This window comes from Cyrtonyx montezumae, unplaced genomic scaffold (genome assembly GCF_038088225.1).
Source record: "Cyrtonyx montezumae isolate F1298 unplaced genomic scaffold, pur_monq_1.0 scaffold_1, whole genome shotgun sequence".
Classification (NCBI taxonomy): domain Eukaryota; kingdom Metazoa; phylum Chordata; class Aves; order Galliformes; family Odontophoridae; genus Cyrtonyx; species Cyrtonyx montezumae.
Genome location: NW_027071825.1, coordinates 2,449,038 through 2,476,645, shown reverse-complemented (window position 1 = coordinate 2,476,645; position 27,608 = coordinate 2,449,038). Strand labels below are relative to the sequence as shown.

Below are 27,608 nucleotides of genomic sequence, written 5' to 3'. Positions count from 1 at the left end.
TTTGAAATTTCTGGGTGCTGGTGTTATTTTCCTGTCTTACAATTTTGATCGCTTTTCTTAGGGGGAAAGAAAGGAGGAAGAGAACATGCATAGTGTGGATACCAGTAATGTGAAAACTGGCCCAGAATCTCCAGAAACAAGAGATAATATCAATTTCTCAATAATCCTTGAAGCACCACAGGTATCTGTTTATTCTTTTGGTTCAGGGCAGGAAATAACATTTTACAGACAGAAGATAAAATATCCTTTGGGTAACATTTCAATATCGGATACGTTCCAGGATGGATTCCCTGTAAAAATAGATTCCAACAGCTGCTGGTATACTAATTGTGTAGAGAACACCAAGCATACAATTGCCAGTACAGTTCCTGGACTGTCTTATCAGTTTTACTTAATCATTAAAATACCTTGTGTTATCTTGCTTATGAAATAGGAATGCTACACCATTAATAGTCATACGTTGTTGGTTCAGCTTTGCAAAGAAGTAAAGTTATGGAATAAAATATTCTGTGTTATAATGGATGAAAACAGAGTAGTAGTCTGGTGCATGAGGTGAGCTTGAGATCTGTTCATCTTCACGTACTTTCTGGGTGGGCTAGAGTAATTTCTTTAGTCTCTCCTTCAGTTCTCCTTACTTTTTATTTTGTGAGTAATAACATTATTGGGTTGGGATGTGACACTAAAGCGAGCAAGAGAAACACAGATATCAGAGTAATAAGCAATTGTATTGCAGGACTGACTTGCCTGGAGTGAGAGATTCCTGAATTTTCATTTGTTCTCAAATACTTGATGAATGTGAATTAATTCACATTGATAAGTGCATTCTTTGTAGACTTAGGACCACCAAAAGAAACAGTACTGTGGGGCAGATGTAGGTGTTCTGTGTAGGAATTGGCTTGGACGTATTACTTACGGATTTTCACGATGCAAGATGGAGTTTATTGTTCACCAGGTGCATGGGAAGAGTTCCTGGCAGAGCAATTAGTCCTCTGCCAGCTCAGATTTTTTTTCCTACTTTCTAAATAAGGCTAATGTTATTACCTGCTTTTACACAGCCTATTTTATTTTTCTCCTACTGATTGTAGGAACTGTAATGATCAATTTGTACAAAATACAAGCAAATACTATTGCTTGTATTTTGTTACACTTTACATATAACAGAACTGATAGTAGCATAGAAAGGTGGTATAAAACTGCCATTATTTATTACCTTATCTATTCATCTAAGAGCTGAGAGCAGTGTGTCATGATGGCTTGAGTTCTTATGTTTTAGGATAGTGCTGACAAAGCTGACTTCAGGGGGAAAAAAAAAAGAAACTTGGACATTTTATATATGCTACAACAGTGGGCTTTATTGTTGTGCTTGCAGTATTCCCTGTTCCATTGGTAGAGTCTGCTACTGCAGTGCAGCAGTCTGTGATTATACATACCTAAGTGCTGTATCAGGAGATGGCAATACAAATTGCTGTGTGGTTTCTGAGTGAACTGTTTAATATTACGAGGAAGTTGGTGGCTCTTAAAAAGACTACAGTGTTTGGAGAATGATGCGGCAGGAGTGAAATATAGCAACAATGAAGAGAATTAGAATCTCTTCAGATTGGATATTTTGTGAGATTGAGGTTCTCAGGTCAAAAAGGAACATGTAATGCCTGTGAAAAATGGGGTAACCTCTAGACTGCTAATGCGATGCGTTCCTGCCAGCTAGTATTACTGCACTGTTTCCTTTTGCTCTTGTCTGTCTCTTGCTTTCTCTCCTGACACTTATTTGAACTGTGAGCACTTTTTGGCAGTGTCTGAGCTTTTTCTTACAAAACACAATTCTGACACTAAGGGTCAGAAATAGTGAAGTACCGTGGGGAGCCTGGGAAGAGGCAGGAAGCAGAAGGAAAACATTTTGATTCAGGACCACTGAATCTGCAGATTGGTTTTGGTGTTCGGGGTCTCGGAGCTCTGGAGGTCAAGTTTGGGCATGGATGCTCAGTGGCCTGAAGTAAAGAGAGGAAAAGCTTTCAGCCTGTAGCCAGCTTTCTGATAGTTCTGTAAGGTATAAAATTTCAGGGACGTCCCTGCAGTCTCTAGCTGCAATCAGCCTCGCTCTGTGAGCCGGAGCCGGTGAATAGCACCTCATTCAACTCGGGAGGAACACAAGGCATTGGGAACTGGGGAGGCATGTGACAAATCCCAGGAAAACCACTGTTGAGCAAGATCTTTTCAGAGGTTGGGGTCTGGAGGAGGGGAGGCTTGAATATCTTTTTGGTTTTGTTGTACCTTGCTCTGTGGTTTGAACTCTTGGTGGAGTTTTATTTAACTGGTGTTGTAGTATTGTAAGGAATGTACTTGCATAGACAGCAATAGCAGTAAGTCCTAGTCACAAAGATACTTCAGTTAGATTTGCATATGGGTTGTTTTTTGTTTTTTTTTCTGCAGTTTTGTTGTTGTTGGTTTGTTTGTTTGTTTTTTGTATAGTTTAAAAATCTTCATTCTCTTACTTGAGTCCAATGTGGTTATTCTGAATGGCTGCACCAGCATCTGAGCTGTCCAAATGAAATTGCTTTATATTCAAAGGAAATTGCAATGGTTACTTTTGCAATTAAAATCAAAAGTTGTAGAGTGCATTTTCTTTGAGAAAATGTAAAAGCTAGAAAATTTTCACTTTACAAAATCAGGATATAATTTTAATGTGGTCTAACATAAATCATAGTTGTAAGAGTTAGCAAGAAACGTAATGAAAAATCTATATTCCCGTGACATCTTATGCAGGGTTTCAGAGATGAAACACCCTTTAAAGAGGAAGTTGTTGATGAACCAATTTTGGACTTGGGAAGGTCATTTCAACTTTCTCAAAATGACAATGGATATGAGAAGGAGTCCTGGGAGATGCATGAATTCTGGAAACCCAGAACAGAAGAGGTGGATGAAGAACGAGAAATGCTGGTGGATGAGTATGAGGAAGATTTAGACTTCCTGAAATATAACTCATCAGATAGACAGAAGGCAACTTCAGAAAAAAACCTGAATACAGAATGGGCAGAGCAACTTAAGAGAGCTAAAATACAAGACTTAAAATCTAGTGCTAACTTAAGTCCAAAGCAGTCCTTGGAATATCCATTCAATAAGGAGCAGATGGTAAGTAACGCTGTGTTCATCTCAGTGCTGTACCCTGGTGGCAGGGACCTGTATTCCTCAAGGCAAATTCCAGACCTAAACTCTGTAATCAGTTTGTCTTGTGTTTTAATTACTAGCTGAGATTTGAGTACTTCTAATAGACACCAGTCTGTTTATATTTTTGTGTGTTTTGGAAAGGTTCTGTTTTGTTATGTAGTGACTGTACATTTGCTTGGGTGAGGTACGTCCTCTGGTTGGTGTATTTATAGGTATCCTATACTTTTATCTTCTTTCCCATCTGTAACATCTGGACTCCCTTCTTTTTGGCAAGTTCTTTGATAAGTTATTTGATTCATTTCAGTAGTAACCAAACTCAGGTCATGCTGGGGCCTTCAGGAACAATGTCAGTGAAATGATCTCTCTCTTTTCTTTTTTAATCTTCATCAGTTCCTAGACCCTTGTGATAGCGCAGCTTAGGTACTTAACAATACTGCAGTTCATAGTTACGTGAATACATAGTTACGTTGTTGAGAAAATGTGAATGCTTGCAGTAAAATCATTGTTCATGTCAAATACCTCTATATCAGATGATATTATTGTTTTCTAACTTCACTTTTTCCTCCTCTCTGAAGTATGCAGAAAATGCTGATATAACTTCACTATCTTCTGGAACCATGGCACACAGTGACTTCCAAAAAGGTCTATTGGATAGTGGAGATACCCAGTCAGGATCAAGAAACAAAATGGATTTAGGTTTGTAAGAAGTTTTTCTTTCTTTTTCTTCTTCTTTTTTAAAACTGTTGTAATTTTATGTTTACGTCTTTAACTTTTATATCGAAGCACAAGTTTATTTTCATTCTTTCAAATGATAAAATATTCAATTGAAGATCAAGGCAGTTTCAGCATCATTTTCTTGCTTTTTCTTCCAAGTGTTTACATACAGTTGTCGTAAGTAATACTGAAAATTGTAGTAGCTTTTTCCTGCCTGTGGAGAGTCACATCACTCTGTCTAGCTTCGTCACCAGGAGGACTCCATCCATGGTCTGCTTTATTTTCTCTGGCAGCTTCATGTGCACTTCCAGTGATGTCTGACTTTGAAACAGACACGAAACTTTCCAGTTTCCATACTGTCTCAGGGCAGTGAGGTTGTTGTCCCTGTGTGTGCGAACTTTGCCCTATGGGTTTGTGTGTGTTCTCTGGACTCTCATTGGATGAGCTCTTACCTTCTTCAATCTGCCTCAGAGCAGTGAGAATATCAAGGTGTATGAGTGGTAATGGATGTGCCAAAATGAATGAAGTGAGTTCTTGGAGGGAGAAGGGTTTGGAGGTAGATATTTCAACAAAGATTTTCTTCAGATTTAATCTGGGTTGTTGCAGTTTCATTACATGAGTATACATAATTCAAGGTACCTTTTCAAAGCCAAATGAATTTCATCCCCTCCTTAAATCAGTGGTTAGAATTTGGTATTCATCAGTGAAATTAGTTTATCAGCCTGCCTGAGATAGCACTCATTTACTGGGGGCAAGGGGGATTCTTTCCATTCATTGTCACCTGCACCTTGTACAACAGATGCTCTGTTAACCAAAATGGCAGACTAATGACTCTAGCAAGGAGCTCTGGTGATTTAATTAGCGTTGATATTTATGGCATTGAAACGACATCAGTCATCCGTACTGGAGCAGGTCTTTGTACAGCTCTCCTTGCATGAAGGATGGATTCAGTATTTCTAATCGTGTTTTTGTGAAAAACATATGCCATATAAGTTGTACCTAAGCATGTCTTGATTCCAGAAAGATATGGCATTTTCTCTTATTGCCTGAGCGCAGGTCAGAAGCAAGGTGCTATTAAAAATAAATAAATCAGCATGCTTTAAATTTCCTTCAAAAGTAGTCTGTGTCTCTGAGCTTCTTGATCATCACTCACCATTCACATCTGGAACATGGCAATCTGAGGGGTTTATTTCCAAAGGTGATAGGTAGATGTGGAGACAGAGAAAGCAAAAGTTAGTTATAAACTTTTACTTCATCAGGTGCAAAGCTTCAGATGGACTCTAAATTACCTGGTCTCGCTGTTGACCTGGAAGATGTTGAAAAGGAAGAAGAAGGGGAGGATGATCTGTTTTCCAAGAATCAAGCATCTGTGGGAGTTACCACCTTAGCTCAGCCTAGAACAGTTTTGTACAGGTATGGAGAAAGATTTCAGTTTTCGGGTGATTTTCTGTTAATGCTCATAACTTTTTTTTCTTGCTTTACCTAAGTGACTAATTGTTGAAAGCTGTAGGAAGCTCCGAGATGCACACTGGGGGTGGCCCGTGCCTTTTACCCACGGAGCTGAATATTTGCCTTACAGCCTTACTGAATTCTTACTTCCCGTGTTTATTCCCTTGAATACTGGCCCACCTACTTCACTTTTACCCATAGTGAGGGGAGAGCCACAAGAGTGGACGTGACCTGGAGAAGAAGGATGGATGTAGCCTTCACTGGGCAGCGCTGGTCATTACCTCTTAAAGAGTTCTCCCCTTAGCCTCCTTATTATAGCTCTGTCCTCTTTTCTTCTTTTTTGTTTTCCTTTGTTCCTTCACTTCTTCCTTTTGGGAAAAGCAGTTCAACTATAGCCCTCAGTAGAAGTTTAATCTTGCTGCACTGCTGACAAACCTCGAGTTGGCACTGGTCACAAATTGTTACCTCTACTGTAAATTCTCCCATACTTCTCCCACCACTTTGGGTAAGCAGGTAGAGGATCAGCTTTTGGGGTCTGTTGGCTCAAATTCTCAGTGCTTCCCTAATTAATTGTCCCTCAGTGTGAAAGCTGCTCAGCAATATGGTGAGGGGATTATTTCTCCAGCACAACATCCTACTTCCTTTTTGCAATGTTAAAGTAGCATTTACAGCTCTCAGAAAATGTGTAAGGATGTACTGCTTGATCCTTGCTGTGTGGTGCCTGCTATTTGATACTTCCATTCCTATTCTGTGAATAGATGAGTCATACTTAGTGTAAGAGTTTAATTAACACCTTGTTCTGAGGTGGTTAGTGGAATGCACAGGGCCTGTTCTCCCAGTTGCAATACAACTGTTTCCTGATAAGCTAGATTGGCTTTATCATGTTTATATCCCTATAAAAATCACAGCATATTTATCAGAAAGTAGATGTTAACTGCTTAAATAGTCATTTAGAACAAGGTACAGCAGTGAAGATGTGTTTATCACAGCAGCTTATAAATTTGGCCAGTCCATCATGTTTCATTCCGGTGCATTCCTTAGATAGATTTAGACCTAAATACAAAAATTCCTGTCTAGTCTCTTGACTGTGTACACTTGATTTAAACTGGACTGTTTGAGAACGTGTTGCTGTCTCACTGCCAGACAGAAAATATGCAAAGAATTGTGACCTGGCATAGTTGATACCTTTTTCTTATTCTTCCCCTCCCTGTGCCTCCAATTAGTGAATTACCTGAGAGAGAAGAAGGAGAAGGTGAAGAAACTCCAAACTTCAGCCACTGGGGACCACCTCGGACGTACGTTCATGAAGTTGTATCATTTCTTCTCATTTGCATGATGTCTTTATTTTTGTGATTATTTCTTCTTGTTTCTCTTCCATATTTTCTTTCCCTTTTGTAACTTAGGCTTTCTTAGATGCAGTGTATTTTTAACGGTGGTACTTTCTGGTTATATAACTGACTTGGGGAACCTTGGTATGCATATGTTGATGGTGACCTACAAATTCATGTTGCTTTAATAACTATTAGGGCTGAACAATGTACACAGTGATTATGTCTCCTTTTCCATGAGTTTTCTGCTAAACTCTGTGATGTAATTGGATTTGCCAAGCCAACTTTTAGCCGCATTCTCATTATGCTGCTAACACTTTCAGGTGAATTGATTTTTATGGTCCTAAGTACAAAATGATTAGAAGAATTCTACTTAAGCTGATTAATATGCATCTGATACACGAAAGCCAGCATTAAACTTGTTTATAGTTTTATCATTTCTAGCATACCATTTTCAGTTTTTGCCATTTCCAATCAATTTAAGACCTGTCTGCTTTATCGTGACTTTTTCTAAAATAAAAACCTTTTGGAAGAGCAGCAGGCCTGGGCTGGAAGTAACTTTTTTTCTTTTTGTGGGGTGAAGACAACTGAGGGTAAAAAGCCAGGTCTGTTGAGAGCATTCATAGGCTTCCAGCTTCATCTCTTCACTCTGTTAAACAGTCTTGAAAGACCAAAGGCTTACATTTATTTAAGGCTTTGCGTTTAATAGCTTAAAAACTGTTTCAAGCTGTTAGAGTTCTGCATGCATTTTTTCAGTGTTGAGATCTTCAGAGACCCTCATGTGTCTCTTGGAATAAGTATTGTCGGTGGACAAACTGTCATAAAGCGCCTGAAGAATGGAGAGGAACTTAAAGGGATCTTTATCAAACAAGTTTTGGAAGACAGCCCAGCAGGAAGAACAAGAGCTTTAAAAACTGGAGATAAAATACTTGAGGTAAATGCAGACAAACCTAGCTTTTCATTTGAAGAAATAAAGTTTGACTCTGCTTTGGAAGGATGGATGGAGGAACAAAATACAACCACTGGTTTGTGAACTATTGATGGCTGTTTTGAAAACCAGAAAAATACCCCTGCTGTCTTTTCTTTTTTTGAAGGTTTATCCGTGGAGATGGTTTAACATTCTCCTGTATATTTAAGAAAAGACAGGCTCTGAGAAATGAAAGGAAAGACTTAGGCAAATGAATAATAAATAGTAATTTATGCAGTAGGTTACTACATCTTCTATGAGTTCGTTGTAATATACAGAAGAGTTTACTGAAATACGGGCTGTTGTTTTGTGTATGTCAATTTTGTGTATGTTAGCAGTTTGGTTAGCTACTGTTTAAAGGAAGCTGCTGATTTTGGCAAGTGTCTGGGGTGAGAATGGAATTGTCACCTTGGGATTCAGAGAAAAATGAGTAAAAATCAGCCCAGCCAGAGATGAAAGCCAGGAATGACATTCCTTTATGTACTTGAGGGTTGTGTGTGGTGTTTTGAAAGATTGTTTCAAAACAGATTTTATCTTACAAGCAGGTAAAATCTGAAAGAATTATTATACCCAGTGTTCTCTGATAGTCTTACTCTTTGTTTTTTGGAATAGAAGAGTTGCTTGACAAAATATATGGCCATCTTTGTTGTGAATACTAAGTCATATGCTTTTCTTTAAACCATCTCAGAAAAATCCTTCGAAAAGAATTTCTATTGACTATTTTTAGAATCTTCCTCATATATATTAATCTTCAGTGAATGTGTGTGATCTCTCCAAAAGGTGCAGTGTAAATAACAAGCTAGCTAATAAAAACAAATTATATCTATTAGGTTTCTGGGATAGATCTACAAAATGCCACACATGAAGAAGCAGTAGAAGCTATCAAGAATGCTGGAAATCCCGTTGTGTTTGTAGTTCAGAGTTTGTCTAACATACCAAAAGTGAGTTAATTTCTATTTTTTAATTCCAAAACTTAATAGATATGCTATATGCACCTTATTTTTAAGCTTGCTTAAATTTCTTTTGGCAAGATCTGTCAATTTATGTCCCCATGCTTTCTATCAGAGTTTCTGCTTGTAGACCATATCTTTGCTTACATGGCTTGATTCAAAGCCTTGTTTCTCTGGTGTAAATCAAGTAGATGTCTATTTGTTGACTAGATATTAATACAATTGTCCCATCTGTAAAATTGCATCTGACCCTGTGTATTCTAATTTGTTTATATTTCATAATGTAAAAATATACTGTTATCCAAATGAATGAAAGCATGAAGAGTGCACAGTGTGCTGGATGGCTTTATTATTGTTATTACCTATCAGGTGTTTTTCAGCTGGAACTGTCTTTCCTAGTGTGCATAATATTGTTTTACAGGTGGTTTCTGCCATACATCCTAAGGGAGTCAAAGTCAGCAGAGACCAGGATGCAAACAAAGAGAATAAGAGTGAAAAGGTATTTATTCCATGTAATGCTACACCCAAGTTTTCCTAAATCAAGTGATATAATGGCGCGTTATAACTGTATGTTAAACCTCAGTGAAGTCTGAATTGAAAATTGAAGTGCTTTGTTGAAATATTTTGGTTCAAATAGTTTTTGCCAAATTTCTGCCAAATGCGAGACAGGATTCAGGCTCCCCTGGTGGTTCTCCCCTGGTGCTTCATATTGGGATTTTTCTGGAGTTATTCGTCTTGCTCCATGGGGAGGCCAATTGATTCTCCTTTTTCAGTTGAAATTGAGAAATAATAACATGTACACAGATCATATCCTTAATGTGAGGCTGACTGAAATTCAGGAAAATTGTGTTATAGGATAATTAAATCAGGTAAGTCTCCCACGTTTCCTATCCCTGTGTAAAACAAGGAAATGACCCAGTGGTCTGCTGCTGGCTGGGTAATTGTGAAGCTATTACAGTAACTTCTACAGCTGATTAAAAAAAATATGAAGGAAACCCATTTGATATAAACCAGTGGATTTGTTTTAATCACTAGAGTAAGGGAAAAATTTAATTTTTCATACTCAGCCAGGTTGCTTTAATGGGCTGTGTATTTCCCTGGGTGCCTCTCATCTGGGAACGGAGTTGACCTCAGTAGGTCAGCTGCACCTTTGAGGATGGAGAAGCAGAGACAATTAGTGTGGACAATAACTTTTGCTCAGTGCAGTTTAACGTGCCAACAACAAATATGGTGAACTTTTCATTTGATCCTACTCAGTGATTTTGTGTGTGCTGTGTAACTGAGAAGGCCCTCTTATCTCTTGTTTCAGATCCTGTCAGATACAGATGCTATGAGGCTTGGTTATGCCCCTCACCCCACCCCGCCCCCCAAAAAAAACCCACTAAGATGAAGTTTTGCTTTCATGCCCATGGATAATACTTACAATGAAGCAGTTACAATCCCCTTTTCTTGGTTTTGTTATCGATATTTCTAATCTCAGAAGCACTCATCCTCTTGCAATGTGCTGCCTTTAATCTCTAGGACTCCAGTGTGTTCCATTCTATAGCATTTGGAGGTTAAAGAGGGAACCTAATCTTTTTCAGGCCTTTTTCATCTATTGGTGCCATAAACTGGTGGGTGGAATATAGAAAAGCATCAGTGCCTAAATACATAGCTCCTTTTTAGCTTTGAACGTGAATTCACAAAGTAGTCATACTGTGCTGCAGCAGGGGCATCTCGGAGTAGGAATGATTTGCTATTAGTGGATTACTGGCCTGTGTCCCTGTGGGAAATCCCTGATATTTCTAGTCCAGTCCTCAAAGTGTCTCAAAAGAGTTTGGTTTGAAAGTTGCCATCTCCAGCTGAAAAAATCTGCTTGTTCCTGTATGATTAATTATCTTTTCAGTGTTGAAGATTTTTTTCTCTATTTAAACACTTAAAACAAGTGAACTTGTTGTGGACAAATCAGCTTTAAATTCTTTTGCTGATTAGCTGGCTTTAGCTATGCTTTTGCCATTGTCCTTACTGGAAGGAGCTGTGCTAATTCAAAAACAGTGTACTACAACACAACAGACATGCCTGGGTTCTTGATGGGTGAACAAAGTGATGTAAAAAGCTTGTCCTGAGCCATAGCAAGATGCTGGGTAACCTTAAGTGTCTCATGTATTTACTACTAAGTCTGAAATTTTTTATGGTCCCAAAAAGACTGGGAGTCAAACTTATGCCTGACTTATTGGCAGATTTGCATTAGTACTGGTTTGTCATTGATAGCTTATAAGTTCATAAGTTCATAAGTTCATAAGGTTGGAAAGGACCTATAAGATCATCTAGTCCAACCATCCTCCTATCACTATCTCTACCCAACTACTAAATTAAGTCCTTTAGCACCTCATCTAAACGCTTCTTGAACAGCGCTAGGGATTGGAGAGAGGAGGCAGATTTTCCATCTTTATGTTCCTGGTAACATTTATGTGAGTTCTGATGCTTCTTGGACCTTCTGGATTTTGTATAGTTCTGCCTCTACTGAGATCAAGCAAAACGTGAAAGCGTTATTTGGAGTATTGTATGCTTAGGGGAAACAGCTGCCAGATCTCCAAGTGCAGGGGTTTTACTACCACTGGACATAAATAATTTCACTTATTAGTGTTATGCTGTCTTTGGTGCAGCATTTTTCTGTAGTATTTTTTAAACTGATGGGATGATGCCAGTCTTACCTCAGAAAACGTGTAGCTGACATTGCAGTTGTCTAGTGGAATTACTCTATACAAATTTAGGCTTGAGATTTTAGAAATCTATAAGCAGGTTCAGCTTTCATTATACATAATAGACAAATTTATTCTAGATTTGATGTTTGGGTGTTCTGCAATTCCCAGCTCTAGCAAAACTCATTATAGACATTCAGGCTGCTCTAATGGCATGACGTACTCGGTGTTCCCTTTCTAAAGTGCATCCTGCTATTAGTAGCAGTGTTGCACGGGATACAGTTGAATGTAATTTGGTGAAATCACATAGCCAACTGAAGCACTATCCAGTTACTCTGAGCTATAAAACTGTTGCTTGGTCGAAGGAGCTGCTGTTGTCATTAGATCCGGAGCCCGTTCTTTATGCCTGCTATGCGCCGCTATATGCATCATTATAGGAGCTGTCTCTATTTATGTGAGGTAATGGAATTTTATTGTGCATTATAATTCAAATTATTAATATTATTTTAATTTTATCCAAAATCGAGATGAAGATCTATCACTGTGACACATAAAAACTGAGTTCTTACTTTAAATATTAAAAGTTTGTTGACTTCAGACAGCACAAGACAACTTTGCTGAGCATTTCTAATGAGAAATGGGGTGTAATTCAGTGAGGCTTTTTTAACCCTTGATTGACATTCATATTTTCATGCTTGATACACAAGTATTTTGTCAACAACTGTTCATTCTCAGTTGTATACTTTTGGTGTTCATTGTCTCTTCTTTTTCTTGCCTAAGAAGTCTGTGCTCCAGATTTTATTGTTGTGATTAAGAGCTATGTATGAACACATGGAGCTCATAGGATTTTTTTTCTTGTGTATGAAGGATACGAAGCATGTAATTATTTTACTTTGAATCCATCAGAGAAAGTATGGGGCTCCACCTCCGATGAAATTGCCACCTCCTTACAGAGCTCTTGGAAGACTGCACTCAGAGGAAGCAAATGTGGATGAGGAGGAGGAGGATGCTTGTGCAGAGAGTAAGTGGTGTTACAGTTGTTGGGTCAGGTGATGTTTGTGTGATGTAGTTGGATTGTACGATATGATAAACATATCTGCCTTGTTCTGCTTGTGTAATGGAAGTAGTGCTGTGTGGTAATAGGATCTAATCCTCAAACTTGTCCTCTCTGAGGGCTGCTGATTTGTAACCTGGCCTTCTCTTCCCAGCCAGCATCCTATAGCTGTCTTCAGAAGAAATGTAAGCAGGGCTCTGTTTTCAGTCTAAAAGGGTCTAAGTGAGGTGTAGAGTGCTTGCTTTGGCAGTGGAGTCAGCAGTGGAAGTCAGACTTTGTGCTTCACCCTTGTAATCGTGGTGGTAACCAAGCAGTCCTAGGCTGAGAACCATAAGTGCATAGCCCTCACCCATCAAAGCCTGCAGTTGTTTTTGGGCTTTGCTATTCAAACAAAGTATTTTCCTTTAAAAAGAAAAACATGCTGATTTATTGAATGCAATGCTGTTATTCATAGCTTGTCTTGCATAAATTATTTAGGGATATTAAAATCACAGATAAGGATACAAAATTATTTTCTTAAATGAGACAAGGTGATGTTTTTTCTTGTTGTTCTTGCACTCTCTTGTACCAGAACAGCATACTTGTTTGTTTGCAGCAGTGATGTTTCTTCTCATCTTGTTTCTCAGGGTGGGTTTTATTTCCCCAAGTTAGGGCCAAACCAATGCAGACAAATGCCATTGAAGCTTTTGCCCTTGGCTCCCACTCAGTGCAAGCTCTTCCTCCTCCTTGTTGGCACTGGTGTGCCATTGAAGCAGATAATTAATGAGATTGATTGGTTTAATGGTGGAGATGAGAAGAATTTGGAAAGAGGAGGTTTTTTTTGGTGTTTTGGGTGGTAAGTGATAATCATGAGAAGTGCTTGATTTGAAACTCAAGCATCTCAGCAGCTGTGGAATGGACTTGACAGAGTTTCTTTTCTGTGATGACTTGAAATTTACAGTTTTCTCTGTAAATTTGAGTACAGTGTTATATGTTATATTTGTGACCTATTAAACGTCTCCAGATTTTGTCCTGATTCTTGAGCGCTGTCCCAGCGATTTCAGACCAGGAAAGCGTCTGCCCTCCTGACAATTTGCATGTTCATATTGGTCTATTCCTTACCCACTTAATCTGCTAGTTCTGCATTTATTTATTTATTTGTGAACTTAATGAACTTACTCAGCTTCACTGAACATACGGTGAACTTAGTGTATTGTCTTCTAAATATAGAAGATTGGGTATCCTGAAAGGAAGAGGTGTCATTTCAGGTACATTCGTGTCATAGTCTCTCCTTCTTTCATTTACACCCTGCGGTTCTCAATCTGTGCCAATAATGTGGAAAGCCTTAAAGGGCATTTTGAGGTGGTAGAGCTGTTAAGTCTGTCTTCTCTAGTTGTGCTCCTGATGGATGTAGTTATTTACTTAGCATTCTTATGTCATGAACCTACTCATCAATTTCTTTCATATGGCAGCAATAGTTTACTTGCTCCACTTCACACTTTTCCTCCATGTTTGCCCTTCCATACCATGCTCTTTTGCCTCATATTCTTCATCATTCCCCATACTGAAAATGAAAGCAAAGCCCTGTTAGACTTCCTGCTGTAGAACAAAAACTCTCCTTTCTTTCCAGTCCATACTGCATCACAGTCTCCACGTTGAGTCTATTTTCCCCTTAAGGTGGCTGAATAACCTTTTGATATTGATTTGATTTCCCCTTTGGGATTTAAACTCACTTGCCTTTTTGCAGTGTTCCCTTTTATTTCTGCTTTTCCAGCACTTGAAACTGTAGCTTTCATTGCTAGCTCCCTGTAACAAACAGACATTTCTTGTGAATGTTCTGCCTTCTCTTTTTCAAAGGTAGTTCTTGATCCAAAAAGTAGCGTTGAAGTACTATATAATACTTGGTTTACAGAAATTTCATACATCCTCCTCGTTTCTGTGGTTTAAATGCTGAGCTCCACTGACATTGGAAAGAAGATCCAGGATTTTATTTTTTAAGTCTTTCAGTTTGTTTTTAAGTCTTCTTGCTTCCTTAGCTTCAGACCTGCTTCTCTTTATATTTCAGGTTAATTTGAACCATTATTATCTCAAAGATCATTTTCTAAGTTTCTAAGTAGTGTTTTGCTGTATCTTGAAGGCAAATTGAAAATAGCATTGCCTCTTTTTTTTTTTTTTTAATTCATTGAATTTCTATTGATAGTGTTGAATCTCTATCAATATTCAGCTCTGGCTGAGTGTAGTGTGCTGCTTGTTTACTCTGTGTTTTGACTTCACAGTTTCAAGGCTTCTGGTTCACGTTTTAAAATATTTTTGTAAAACTTGAATCCTTTAGAGGGGAATGGCAGTTATATCAGTGACAGCTGGAGAAGACAGACTAAGCTTATGGGATTTGTAGAAGACAACTCGTTTCCTTGCTTACTTATTTAACTGTTTGGCAGACCAGCTTGGTGATTCTTCATCCTGCTGCAAAAAGAGCCTTCACAGTGCTTCGTCTTAAAAAACCTGAAAATATTGCAGTGGCAGTGGTGATTTTGGAAGACTCCACTCTCCATAAAGATTTATTCTTTTTTAGGCTTCCCAAATGTTAAAAACATCAGATTTTGGATAGAATTTAAAAAAAAAATCAAAACAAATAAAAGGAATAAAAGGGAGGGAAAGCATACAAAGGAGCCATTTGTCCTTAGGAGCAGCTGTGCTCCAGGCTGTGTCAATAGGCATTGGTGTATTTTCCTTTAGTGGCAAATGGCTGTAGGTGTGCACTAAGACTCTGCTAATAGACTAATGTGCTCCCTGTTGTGGCTTATTGCTATAATGAGGGGTTAGTAGTGAAAGGAAGCAGAGGAAATGGATGGGCAGAGTAGTTTGTAATGGAATGTTTTGCAAGCTTTTCCTTGGGGCGTTTGTAGCTGTACTATTTGGATATATTTCTGTAATAGAGTTGAAGTGATCGTAACTTAAGAAAGGCCTTAAAAACAGTTATTAGAAATCTGTAAAGACAACTACTGGAAGAACTTAGAACCTTTAATTTCAATTAATGATTTTTAATTTTTTTTTTATTTTTAGTAAAAGTTCTTGTCCAGTTAAGAGACTGAGATTGATCTGGTGGGTTTCAAATTAGCTTAAAATAATAAAAATGATAATAAAAAATAGTGAAAGGTGACTAAGATAGTGGACTAGATGCTGCCACGCTCAGACTTCCTGTCTGCACGGATGTTTAACCATATCTAATAAGGGGATAATAATGCCCCCTTCCTTTTATTTTATCTGCAGATAATGTAAAAATCAATGAAGCTGTAGGAAAGCATAATGATTCATCTTCCTAACATGTTTTTGAGGAACGGCGCCTTCTCTACCAAAGCAAAACTTCTCTGGTGTTTCAGCCATGTGTTCCCCTTTGTGATCAACCTTTGGCTTCTTAGTGTGAAAGAGGGGCAAGTCTCCCTGCATGCCTGTGAATTGGTTTGGATGAACATACCCGAGACTTTTGCAGCTTCTGTGGCATCAGTGATGTTGATCCATGAGTACATGGGAGGGGATGGTGGCTTTCATTAAAAACAAAAGCTAAAAAAAGTGGTACAGAGTTCAGTTGAGACTTAATGGGGTGTGTGGCCAAGCACGTGGGGTGCTTTAGGTGCAGTGCACCCTCAGTTTGTGTTCTGCTGTGGGTGAAGATGACAAAATATCATTGTCCCTTTGGAAAAATGCCAGAGTGATTAACAGTAATGAAACAAAAACATTGATAAATCAATTTAAGCCTCGAGTGTCTAACACTTTGGAGTTTGCTTTACACATAAAGGTGCTAAAACAGAGGAAAAGGAATTTTAATGCGGGGGTGGAGGGGGGTGACAAACCAAAACCTGTGATCTCCAGGTGAGGCAGCTTGTGCAGCCAAACGCTGCCTCTCCAATAGATGTCACTGCAACCAACAGCAAATAGAGAAGATGTTCAGAGAGTAAGATGTAGCCTGGAAAAATGCTTCAGGCTTTAGGAAAATAAAATTGTGAAAAAATAACAGGTGTAATAATTAATTTTCTTAAATGTATTAACAAGTATATTTAGTGCAGTGCATTTCCAAAGATCATGCAGGAGTCCGGATTAGACAGTGACTTCCTTTTCTTGCTGTGTTAATCTCTATTTAATATGACTGTACTGCTAATCTGCTTTTCCTTTTCTTATTCTGACCCATAATTGGCTAAAAATATGTAAGTTTTGCAGCCAGCCCCAATAGAGCAGAGCATCCAGAAAGGCTGTGCATTCCAGGTGCACTGCGAGCTGCTGTGCCATGTGAGCATAGGTTACAGTGCTGGTGTCATTGCAGTTTGGATTTGGGGGTTACTTTGGGATTCTGTAATTGCACTGGTTTTTTTTTTTTCCTGTATTTGTGAATCACGTGCGCAATTTTGCAGCATCCGATGAAGTACTGCAAAAGGAAATTACATTTTTGAGGAATTAATAGTAAAATTGCAGCTGGGACTGCTTGTATTTATTTATTTATTTATTTATTTATTTATTTATTTGCTGTGTGCTTGTACATAATGCACGGAACAGATGGCTTTGTGTGTGCTGTGATACGTGTTCTAAAGAAAGGACAATGATCTCTAAAAATGAACAAATTAATGGTATTACCAAAATAGCTGAGACTTTTGAGTTAATTCAAATGTACCATTTGGAACAGGAATTCCCAAAATGAGTGTATTTATAAATTAGAGAGACATTTATATCTTTTCAGTTACTAAATGAGGGATTGTGATTCCCCTCAATATTTTGGCTCCACGCACCCATTGCAGTGAAACTAATATTGCTCGTTCAGAGTTGCAGCAAAATCCAAGTTAGGATGAAGTTAGAATTTTTCCTGCGCTTCTAATAACAGATGGGTTTTGTTTTCTGCCACGATAAAAAGCAGCAACAAAAATCCACGCGTGCATATCAGCGTTGGGAACCTGCAGGATTTGCAGCATTGGTAAACGGCGTGTTTAGAGGAGCTGTTTGAGTGAGGAATGCAATTTTTAACCCCTGGTGTTTGCGTGAGGATGCTTCGATAAATAACGCCTATTAACTGTTCCTTTGCCACGCCGAGGGCCGTTAAGTGGCGGTACCTGCAGCTCGCTGTGACACAAACATCCATTTGAGGTGACTCGTGTTGGGGATTGAGATGTCATTCGAATGCTAGCACAGGCAGGCAGTGCACAAACAGCAGCCGTGGAGCATCGGTGGGTCAGATGTGGGAAACCAGGGATCTGCTGCTCCCTGCATGCTTGCATAGGCAGCTTTCATCTGCTGGCAGATGTAACTGTTAGCTTGTGGGTAGCTTGAAATTAATATAATTGATGGCATCTCATAATAGAAACAGACAGACGGTTTGCCCTTAAGGAGAGAAAAATCTCAGAAAAATAGGCCCAAGGTCGTCAGAAGAAAGACGAGCACTGAGCCTGTGTATGGTGAGGATTTGAGCTGCTTACAGCACTGAATGTTTGTCAGGAATGCAGATACCTTGAAGTACGTGCTGGTACAGCAATGGTACAAGGGGGTTTCCCAGGTAAGGATTCGAATCTCTCTCTGTATTGTGTTTGTTTCCAGCAAGTCGTTTTGAGCATGTTTAGTGATATTTAAGAACTACTGAAGTGCTGGAGATGAAAAAATAATAGCACAGGTCTTTCTTTTTTTTTCCTCGGTTTGAAGCATGGACGTATAGCATGGTTAGAATATTGAATGCATTTAATATCTTTAATGTGTTTTGTCTTCTGTTTCCTTATAAATCATTGTTTCTGCTGTGTGTTGAACATTCTGAGATGCAAAACTGGAGCGAGCACGCCAGTGCTTAAAGTATAAGAATTCCTAGCATTAAATTTCTTGCTATATAGAATAATCTACTCTTCCATAACAGTTATTGTAATGTAGAGACAGATGGCTGAATTTTCTTCACTTTGCTTGTTAAGAATGTGTTAGGTAAATGTTTTTAGACTAAATAAAAAGCTGCTGGGAAATCTAAACTGAATATTCAGCATTTTTGTGGTATAAAGAGGCAAAACAAGAATAAAGCAATGTGATAATAAACAAACGAGCTATTTGCAATGAAGGATAATCTAATCTTTAAATATTGCCTTAGATTGCATTTGTTCTTAGGTGTGATCTTTTCTACCAACACTAACCAGGTATCCAGAGGATAGCATTACAATGCAAGGCATGAAACATAGCGATTTGATGCTTTAAGGTTATTAAATTGTTTAAGGCACAGTGCAGGAAGCTTGCATTGCTCGGGATCTTTGATCTTACTCAGGTGTCAGAGATAAGTAATTTCATGTAACTCAGAGATAAAGATAACATCTGAGGTATAGATCTGCATGCACAGGTATTGCTGTGCAAACTTGTTAAGAGATGATGATACAGGTACATCTTTATATTGCTCACTGAAGAACACTTAATATCACTACAATGACCTGCAACTAAAAATATGTAAAAAGGATGCAAATATTTAAAGAAAGAAATGAAAGACAAATGCTAGCCCATAAAGGGTTATTATGTGGTTATATCCTTAACTGTCTGATTTTTAGATAGGAAGGTATCTTTCATCATTACCATCGTAAATTATGTTGATCAACTGCACTCAGAAAAAAATAGAATAAGCTCTATGTGCATCGTGCCTTGTCTGGACTAGCAGAGCATGGCTTTTAGTTGGAATACACAGTGCATTGTTTGCATAATAGCTCTGTTCCAAAATGGTCTGTTTGGTTTATACAGTAACTCCTCCAAGTATGTAGTGGGAACAAGCCTCTAACAGCAGGGAAAGTGAAAACGTGAGATGACGATAATTTTATTCATTACAGATGTTACTTAATTTTCCACAGTATTGCAGTCATTGAGACAGCTGTCCAGAAGAACTTCTTTAACTGTTTGAGGAAATGAAGTATTTTTTTTCTCCTTTGTCTCAAGACTTGATTTTCCCCCATTTGATGCAGTGGCTTAGGGGCTAGTCATCAATTTACCTTCTGCTTTGTGCAGGCGTATAATCGTTCTTTATGAGACTAGCTGGCATTGAACAGCGATCCAGAATATTTACCTGTGGGTATGTTAGCTGTATTGCACTGCGACGGGCTATTAAAAATGGTTCTGTGGCTTGTAGTGGTCACATGCACAAAGAAAACAACTGCTAAGTTAAATGATGCTAGGAGGAAGCTGTGTGCATGAAAGTCGTATCAGTTATCCTAGTGAATTCAAAATACCTTTGCTATACTGGAATTGGAAGAGGTGTGGTGGTGGTGGGCTGCAAGGCAGGTAGTTCTCTCTGCTACCCCAGAAATAATAATGTTATTAAGGTATTTACCTGTGCAACCTGGTGTAGAGGGCCTGCTTTGGTAGGGGGTTGGACTCGATCTCTGGAGGTCCCTTCCAACCCCTACAATTCTGTGATATTGATAGTGCTTAGAGATCTCAGCTTGAGCTTGCCTGTCTCTGTTTCTCCTAAAAAAGCTACCAGAGGCAGTGTTTAAGAATTGATTTTTCTGGGGGGGAGCCCTGTCAAGGGAGCAGCAGACTTCTTCCACTGTGAATGTAAGGAGCGCATGTCTGCTGGGCAGGGAAGGTGGGCAAGTCTAAGGAGCACAGCCCCCAGAGCCAAAGATGCTGGGTGTAACAGCATCCCCCTGCAGACAGCTCCAGTGTGGGCACTGTGGTTGTCAACTCCCATTCTGCATGGGCCCTCCAAGCACCCACCAGCAGCAAGGGGTGAGTGCCTCTGTGAGATACCACTGCTCCAGCTGGGCAGCTCCTGTGGGAGCAGTTTGCCTTGGGAAGGTGTTTCCAACAGGCAAGTGGCACGGTAGGTACATCAACCCGTGGCATCTTGGTGCTGTGTACTCCTATCTCTGCAGACCTCCTGCCTGTCTGCAGACCTGCAGCTGAATTCAGAATTCGTGAGCGTTTTTGACTGGGGTCACACTGAGGAGGGAACGGAGGATGGGGAGCAGCATGGAGGAATGGGGATTGTTGATTAAAGCATGCCACTGGGAAACAGGGAATGTAAGAGGACTGCTGGGGCATTGGTCTGGGGCATTGACAGAGCTTAAGTGTGAGGGACTTTACTCTCCTGCACATCCTTCTGTGTGCATGTAGTCCAGCACAGCCAGCAGTGTCTGAGCAGGTTGGGTTTGGGAACTCCTGTTCCAGCGATGAGTGTAATGCTGCCAGGTGACAGAGCAGCCAGTGGGTTACGCTTGTGGTGAAAACTTGACTTCATCGTACTGTTTTGTGATTGTTCTGTCAATACCAAATGCTTTCAGCTTTTTTTAAATGATTTACATATTTTCAGAGGTCTTTTCTTATCCCTTATCTGAAAACTAAAGTGCATTAGCTGTCACTTTTCTGCAAAGTACTTCATCTTTTACCTGAGAATTTGTACCCACCAGCTTAAGGAGTATTTTCTAACCTTATAAATGTTAAATTTATGAACCAGGTGCTCAATAAATGAGGTGGGAAGTTGTCATTTCCATGGTGTGATGATCCTCAGACTATTAGGAGATCTTGAACATAAGTTCTCATATCTGTAACAGTCTGTTACTTACAGTGGAACCACATACCTGAATCAGGAGTAATTGGAGGGAAATTCCATAGAGTATGTAGGCACAAGGATTCGTTGGTGTCTGCACGTGGAGTTCAGTGGTGCCTCTTGGAGGTTTTGCTCCATCCAAGTGGTTCTTAAAGGTACTGTGTCATTTGGTGCCCATCCCTCCCAGTGCTCTGGGAGCACACAGTAAGCAGTAGCATTTGATGAAACAATATGAGTGTTCCTGTCCCATACGTGCCTTCAAACCTGGGCATTTTTCCTGTGCTAGACTGTAAACCTTAGTACATGCTGTGTTCTGAACCAAAAAGTACATTTCTTTCAGGTGTTGGGCAATAAAACTAATTTTAAATCTCATCAAGTCTGGCTGTAATTTCCTCCATTTCATAACCTCATAATTCTCTTAGGGATGCAGCAGGTTATTTGAGGATTATCACAGTATCGTTTTGTCGTGTATCGTTAATGTATCTGAACAGGCAGCGCAGCAGTTTCAGAGCAAGACCTCGTTTCAGGATTGAGTTGTTAGGTGCAGAAGATGTGATTTTTGAAAAACTGTTTCTCAAGGGAAGAAATCCATTAAGTGAACAGCCTGACGGAGTGGTGAGCAGTCAGTGAGGTGTCACCGGAGGGGTGAGAGAAGAGCAGACGGGAAAGAAATGAGATGAGTGCAGGACTTGATGAACGAGGGAGTGAGTAGAGCTGTATGCAAGGATGAGCACGGGCAGCAGAGGAGAGAAGGCCAAGGATGATGTTGAATGGGATTTGTTGGGGCGTGGGGAGCACAGCGAGCAGCCTGCTGGGGAGGACAGGGCAGAACCCGCTGCAGCTCTTGGCATCGGGGCAAAGCCACAGTGCAGCCTGTGCTGAGTTGGTGCATGTGCTCCAGCTTTACTGCCTGGTGCTGGGTGCCTGAGGTAGTTGGGTGCTGTCCACTGCAAGGAGCTGAGTGCAGTTGTGAAGAGTTTAATGAGTGCTTCTGTGAGTGCTGCAGCTAATGAAGCTGGATTCCTACAGGTGTCCTGCTTGGCTGACGTGGGTGTGCTGAGGAAGGTGTGAGCTCTGATTTAAGCTCTTCGTGTGGCTCGAGCATTTCTGAAGGTTTTCTCTCATGTGAATTCTGTGGTGCTTTAATAAAGAGTGATCTCACACTGAGACCTTTCCCTCAGTCTGGGAATTTATCAGATTTTTCTCCCCTGCGCAGCTGCCTATTTTTGTGAACCTTTTATATTACCTTTGAGACCTCTTATTTCACTATCAGGTCTGCATCAAACTGGCCAGCAGCTTTAAAAGTGCTGGGGCAGGAGTTTGGATGCACAGCTTTCTTTCTATAAGCAAGCAGAATGAAATGATTTACCACCATAGATTTTAACCTTATATTTTGGACTCTTCATTTATGTCGTTAGTAAACATTGGAGCATAGCAGTTGGAGTGCAGTTGGGAAGGCTGGGTGCCTGCTGCAGCTCTGTTAGTCTGGTGGATGTCATGGTTGGCCGTGTGCAGTGAGATACACAAGGCAACTTGATCCTTCTGGAGCCGCAGTTTGTAGAGGTTAGATGGCCATTTGAATTTTGAAATAAAATCAGATAAAAGGCAGGATCCAAGGATTTCTAACGTACCAAAAAGGCACTGTTTATTCTTGAGGACCAAGACTTGAAAGCCTCTGGATCATTCCTCTTTAGGCTAAATTTGCATGAAAGAAAACATCAGCTGAATATCAAGCTGAAAGAATTACAGTAAAAACCACCATATCCCACTCAGTTTTCCCCAGAGCATTTGTTTTTTAACTCACTCTCTCAGTTGATTTCCTTCTCCAGTCGGAGTGGGAAACGTCTATATAATATGGTGAAGTTTATCCCTTCAGCTCTTCCTCTCTGGATAAATCCCCAGAGATGGATTTTATATTTATTTATTTTGCCAGAAGGAAAAGAGTGCTTGACACATTGCAAGTATTTTCTTTTCAAAGACATCATCAATTTCCCGATTGTAATTATGCTCGTTTAAAAATGCCCAAAGCTTAATGCATTAATGTCTTTATTTCATTAGTTACTTTAAAGTGAAGCTGTTTGTTACCTGTTGACGTAATTGTGATACTGAGAAACCTGTTAAAATTCTCTGTTGGTGATTTTGTTTTTCTTCTGCAGAGAGCTGAATGCCTTGCTCAGCACTGCTTATGTGAAATGTGGTGTAAGCAAAGGTATCTGATGCTAATCCTTCACTTTATTTCACTCCTTGGTGGTGAGAAAATTGGTCTGCTCCTTTGAAGAGGTTTAGAATTTTCAGGATAGCGTTTCTTATATAAAATACTGTCCTATTTAATCAAGTTATCAGGTTGTATGATGTCATAAACCAGATTAACTGCTTGAAGAAACTCTCAGGACAGCTGATTAAATGAGACGCCTGGTTTACTTGAGGAGAATATACAACTGCGTTCTGATTTCACGCTGATTTTAGTTGGTGGGTTTTGTGTGGGCATGAATGATCTATTCATCTGTCCAGGTCCCCTCACCTCACAGAGGAGAGCAGTTGGCTGCAGAAATGTAGGGGTTGCTCTCTGTTGCCAACGTGCCCTGGCACATCAATCCCAGTTCTTACAGCACTGATACTTGAAGTGGCAGAAAAATCTTTGTTAGCAGAATATATGCACTTATCTTCAGTTTATATCACATAAGAGAATTTAAAATAGTTGTAAGCAGTAAAACCTTGCTTCCTCAGTTTAGTTGTTCAGCTATATTTGAAGTCTTTACCTTGTCGTCCTCCTTTAATGCTCTGTTGTTTCTCATGCTGAAGCTCCACAACATGAGACAATCTCACAGCAGACTATTCCCTGCTCCCATCCCATCCAGCTGGATGCTTTGATGCCCTTCCCTTCAGCCTGCCCAACTCTCTCATCCAGCACAAATCTGTGCCCTGCAGAAGAGGAATGGGCTCTGAGTTACTGACCTGCATGGGCTCACGAAGGAGGGAGGCTGTTATCCTTCAGCTCTGTTTCACAAGGGTCTTCTCGTGAGCTAAAACCACACTCTAAAAATAAGAGTGCTGTGTTTGGGTGCCTGACTTTCTTCTCCTCCATAATGCTGGGAAAGGTCTTTATTTTTATGTATAGCTTGAGCTGAGGCACTGACTCAGCAGTGAAGCAAGAGGGATGTGAGGGGCTGTGTTCAAGGTGGGAAGTGCAGCCCAGCACTGCTGTTGGCCCAACTTTGTAGCTCATTGGATGGCTTGGGAAGGGGGTCCTATGGAGCACAGCTGCCCCAGGTTGCTGCTAGCACATCACAGAAGCACTGAGCCTTGTGTCAGAAACGCTGCTCAGAGATGTGGAGCAGGTCCCTCTCTGTGCACCTCATTTTGGACGTGAAGCTTTGTGCAGTGAGCCAACAATTGCCTGCTGCTGGCTCTACCATTATCTTGTGTGTCTGTTTTACATGTAATGCCGCAATGAATACATTAGATATCACAAACAGGATATGCATGTGATAGCTACAGATACAGAAGATAGGAAAGACAGTACAGAATAATTGTTAGTGGTTGTTTGTTGGTTTTTTTTAAAGGAAGAGGTTTTAGAGTGAATTTATGGGTACATATTACTTTGTAGGCACGGAGTTGGAAGCCTCTTGCACTGCCAGGTGTTGCAGTCATTTTTCATTTCCATTCTTCATTTTACCTTGGCAGTCAAAGGCGAGTCATGACATTGGGAAACTCGGGATTACGCTTGAGAGAAAATCAAAACCTCCAAGCATTCCTTGATGTTGTAAAAAGCTTGGAAATGTAATTCAAGTGCAATTTGACAGCTTGAAAAAACCAGGAGCTAGAACCAACCCAGGCTTTCTCTTTCTAGGTGATTTTGTCTATATTTTTATCTAACACATGGCTTCCTGGCTGTATACCCAGAGCTGTGCGGTGCTGGGCCGGGTGTGCAGCACCCCAAAATGCAGCACAGGGATATGTCCTTTGGGGACTGACCCTCTCAGAGACAGAGGGAATGGGAGAGCACAGATCCTGTGCAAAAGCATGGTGGTTCCTAAAATGCACAAAGTTTTATGTGGTGACCTCTAATCTAATAACATAGCTTAAACAACAGTGAAATGTTTGGGAAGTGTATGCATGCACCCAGAGAACTGGGAGAAATTTGGATATATATCTGACTGTAGGGAGAAGCCTGGCTGTGTCTTCTCTTCAGCTGCCTGAAACAAAGCCCTATTCTTTCTTATTCGACTAATTCAGTGGGAATAAAAATAGCTTATCAAACTTGAGCAACTTGTTAGAAGCTGGAAAAGGATATTTTTCTTTTCCAGGCTGTGAGTAAAACGAGGGGTGTGAAGTTGAGAATTGTCAGTTGGCAGATGATGGAAGTGTTTGTGGCTGTGGTGTGTGGGGGCAGAACCTCCTCCGCGGTCCCTGTGTGACACTTTCCCTTAACTGGGTGTTGGTGAAGGCCCATGGACAGACAAAAGGAAACCTTTGACAAAGTGGGAATTAGGCTGCTTGGAAAAGCTTTTGATCACCGTACAACCTTGGCTGCTCTGCTGTTAGCAACAGTACTGTTGTTTAATATTCCAGTTTTAAATGAAAACATATTTGAGTAAAAAAGTTTTCTTCTATTAGTAATTGACGTATTTGTATGTAATCTTTTTGTTACAAAGATACTGCATGTGCTTTAATTGCATTCTGATTTCCTTTCCAATTCAAATCACCAAGAAAAATATCTACTATGTAAAAAAATATTTTCAATATCTGACACGCCTGATAAATATGGAGCACTTCAACAGATGTACATTAAATTTTGTTTCCTTAAGTACTTCTATAGGGTTTTATCCCCAGAGTTGGCATAATGATGGAACAGACTGTATGAATGCCATCTTTTATCAGAGAGAAATGTGTTCCGGTGTTAAATAGCTGGCAACAATCAGCAAAATAACTACTGAGTAAATATATATAAATATATGTGGACAGGATTAACATTTATCATTAAGATCACTGTTGAATTGAAGCTGATTGTTCTCTCTCTTCCTTGTCCTTCTCACTGTTAAGGCCTCACTGTATTTTCCAGCATAGCTATGTGGGTGTTTTCTAGGCCAAATCTGGATGACTCATTTCACTTCAATATTTTCTAATCACTGTCACAACATATTAAGAAAACTCCTCCATAAGCAGAGCTAGACCACTGTCACTTTTTTTTTAATGTGTAAAAATTGAATCCAGTTTTTGGATTGGATTTGGATCCAACTCACTGTGCTGCTGCTTTGCTTTGCTGCCATGCTGGGCTGTGCTGCAAGCCGTTGTGTTGCCCTCTGTTCCTCTCTGCCCTGCTCTTACCTCCAACACAGAACAGTTTCTCTGTGGCATGGTCTTCAGCCAGTTTAACAAGCATGGGTGGTGCTATGGCTTGTTACTGCAGTGGTGTTTTCAGCTTTATAGCTTTTGATCTGTGTTTTACCAGCAGTGATAATTCCTCTGGAGATGTTCCTTGGAGAGTTTTCTTTAAATCTTTGGGCTCATCAGCGCAGGTGGTGTTCTCAGCTCAAAAAGCCTTTGTAATGTCTGAAAGTTTCCTGTTTTTCACATCCTGTCTCCCTTTAGATGGAGGAGGTTCAGGCTCCCGTTGAAGGTTCATGATTTAAAGTGAGTCACCATGCAGGAGACATCTCATCAGCATCCTGGCTCATGGGAGGTGCTCTCTGCTTCCCTTTCCAGTTACTTGGGGCTCTTCCGCAGAGCCTTCGTTAGGTAACAAACTTCCAATTTGTGACTGTACTCCAGTGCTGCTCGCTTTAATTAGGCCTGGTGCAGAACGATACCGAGATAATGACCTTGCTGCAGTCTTTTTGTGGGAGCATCATGATTTAAAGATGAAATACTGTCAGCTCAAGTTGTGCTGTATTACCACCAGGGGAGGGAGAATTTAAATGTGCACAATGATAATTTATTGATGTTGAGACCAAGCAAAGAAGCCATGGATTAGAGCTCACCCACTGCTCCCTGCTCAGTCCCGTGCACACTTCGTCTTCCATAAGATGAATGAGCAGCTCTCAGATGCGCGTAGGTAGGGACTGGGAACCCAGCAGGGCAAGCCAGAAATCCTGCTCATGCCACAGTTACTTAGAAAAGAAATTGCTGCCTAACTGTGAGATTGTTTCCAAGATTTCCTTGTGCTATAGATCACTGAGATATCTTCTGCTGGAGAATCTGGTTTTGTGTGTGTCATGCATCCTTACAGACCGCTGACAGTGTGGTGGAGCAGCCAGAGTACAGAGGCCAGGTCAGCTCTCAGAGCTGTTTCAGGTCTCCTTGAGCCTTTGCAGGTGGCTGTCAGTATCTCTCAGTGTTCTTACGATGTGAAGATGTCCTGGCTTCCCAGAGCACTGTTGGGTCAGCTGAGCAGAGCAGGACCTGCTCTGTTCTTGGGGTGCACAGTCCCATCTCCATCACTCAGCTGGGGAGCTGGCAGCTGCTGTGTTGTGATCTCAGAGGAGTGTACTACATGGCAGAACAAAGGGCAGTGTTTCACAGTACTGTATTTTTCTATGGGATTTTTCCAGTTACCTCTTCAGCAGCTGAAAATGAGTTGATGATGGCTTTCTGTTGAGCCTCACTCATTTTGTTTTTTTATGTCTCCAGTTTAACTTGCCTTTTGTGGGTCCAAGCATCAACCATGTTGTGGTATATTTTTATGCATAACTATTTGTAAGCTCAAAGTGGGCTTTATCTAAGGAAAAATGCCATTACTGCTATCTATATTTGTTGCTATTTCTGTTCTATTCTGTTGACTG

General features: G+C 40.1%; 1 protein-coding gene across 1 annotated transcript in view; it reads left to right on the top strand.

The window, feature by feature from the left end:
- PATJ (PATJ crumbs cell polarity complex component) overlaps positions 1-27,608 on the top strand; it is a 137,756-nt gene that overhangs the window by 49,584 nt on the left and 60,564 nt on the right. The window contains exons 20-28 of the mRNA XM_065737858.1: positions 62-181; positions 2,761-3,126; positions 3,738-3,858; positions 5,136-5,289; positions 6,549-6,620; positions 7,410-7,587; positions 8,451-8,561; positions 8,992-9,069; positions 12,158-12,272. Coding sequence (XP_065593930.1) covers positions 62-181; positions 2,761-3,126; positions 3,738-3,858; positions 5,136-5,289; positions 6,549-6,620; positions 7,410-7,587; positions 8,451-8,561; positions 8,992-9,069; positions 12,158-12,272 — 1,315 coding nt within the window. The remainder of the gene's footprint in view (positions 1-61; positions 182-2,760; positions 3,127-3,737; positions 3,859-5,135; positions 5,290-6,548; positions 6,621-7,409; positions 7,588-8,450; positions 8,562-8,991; positions 9,070-12,157; positions 12,273-27,608) is intronic.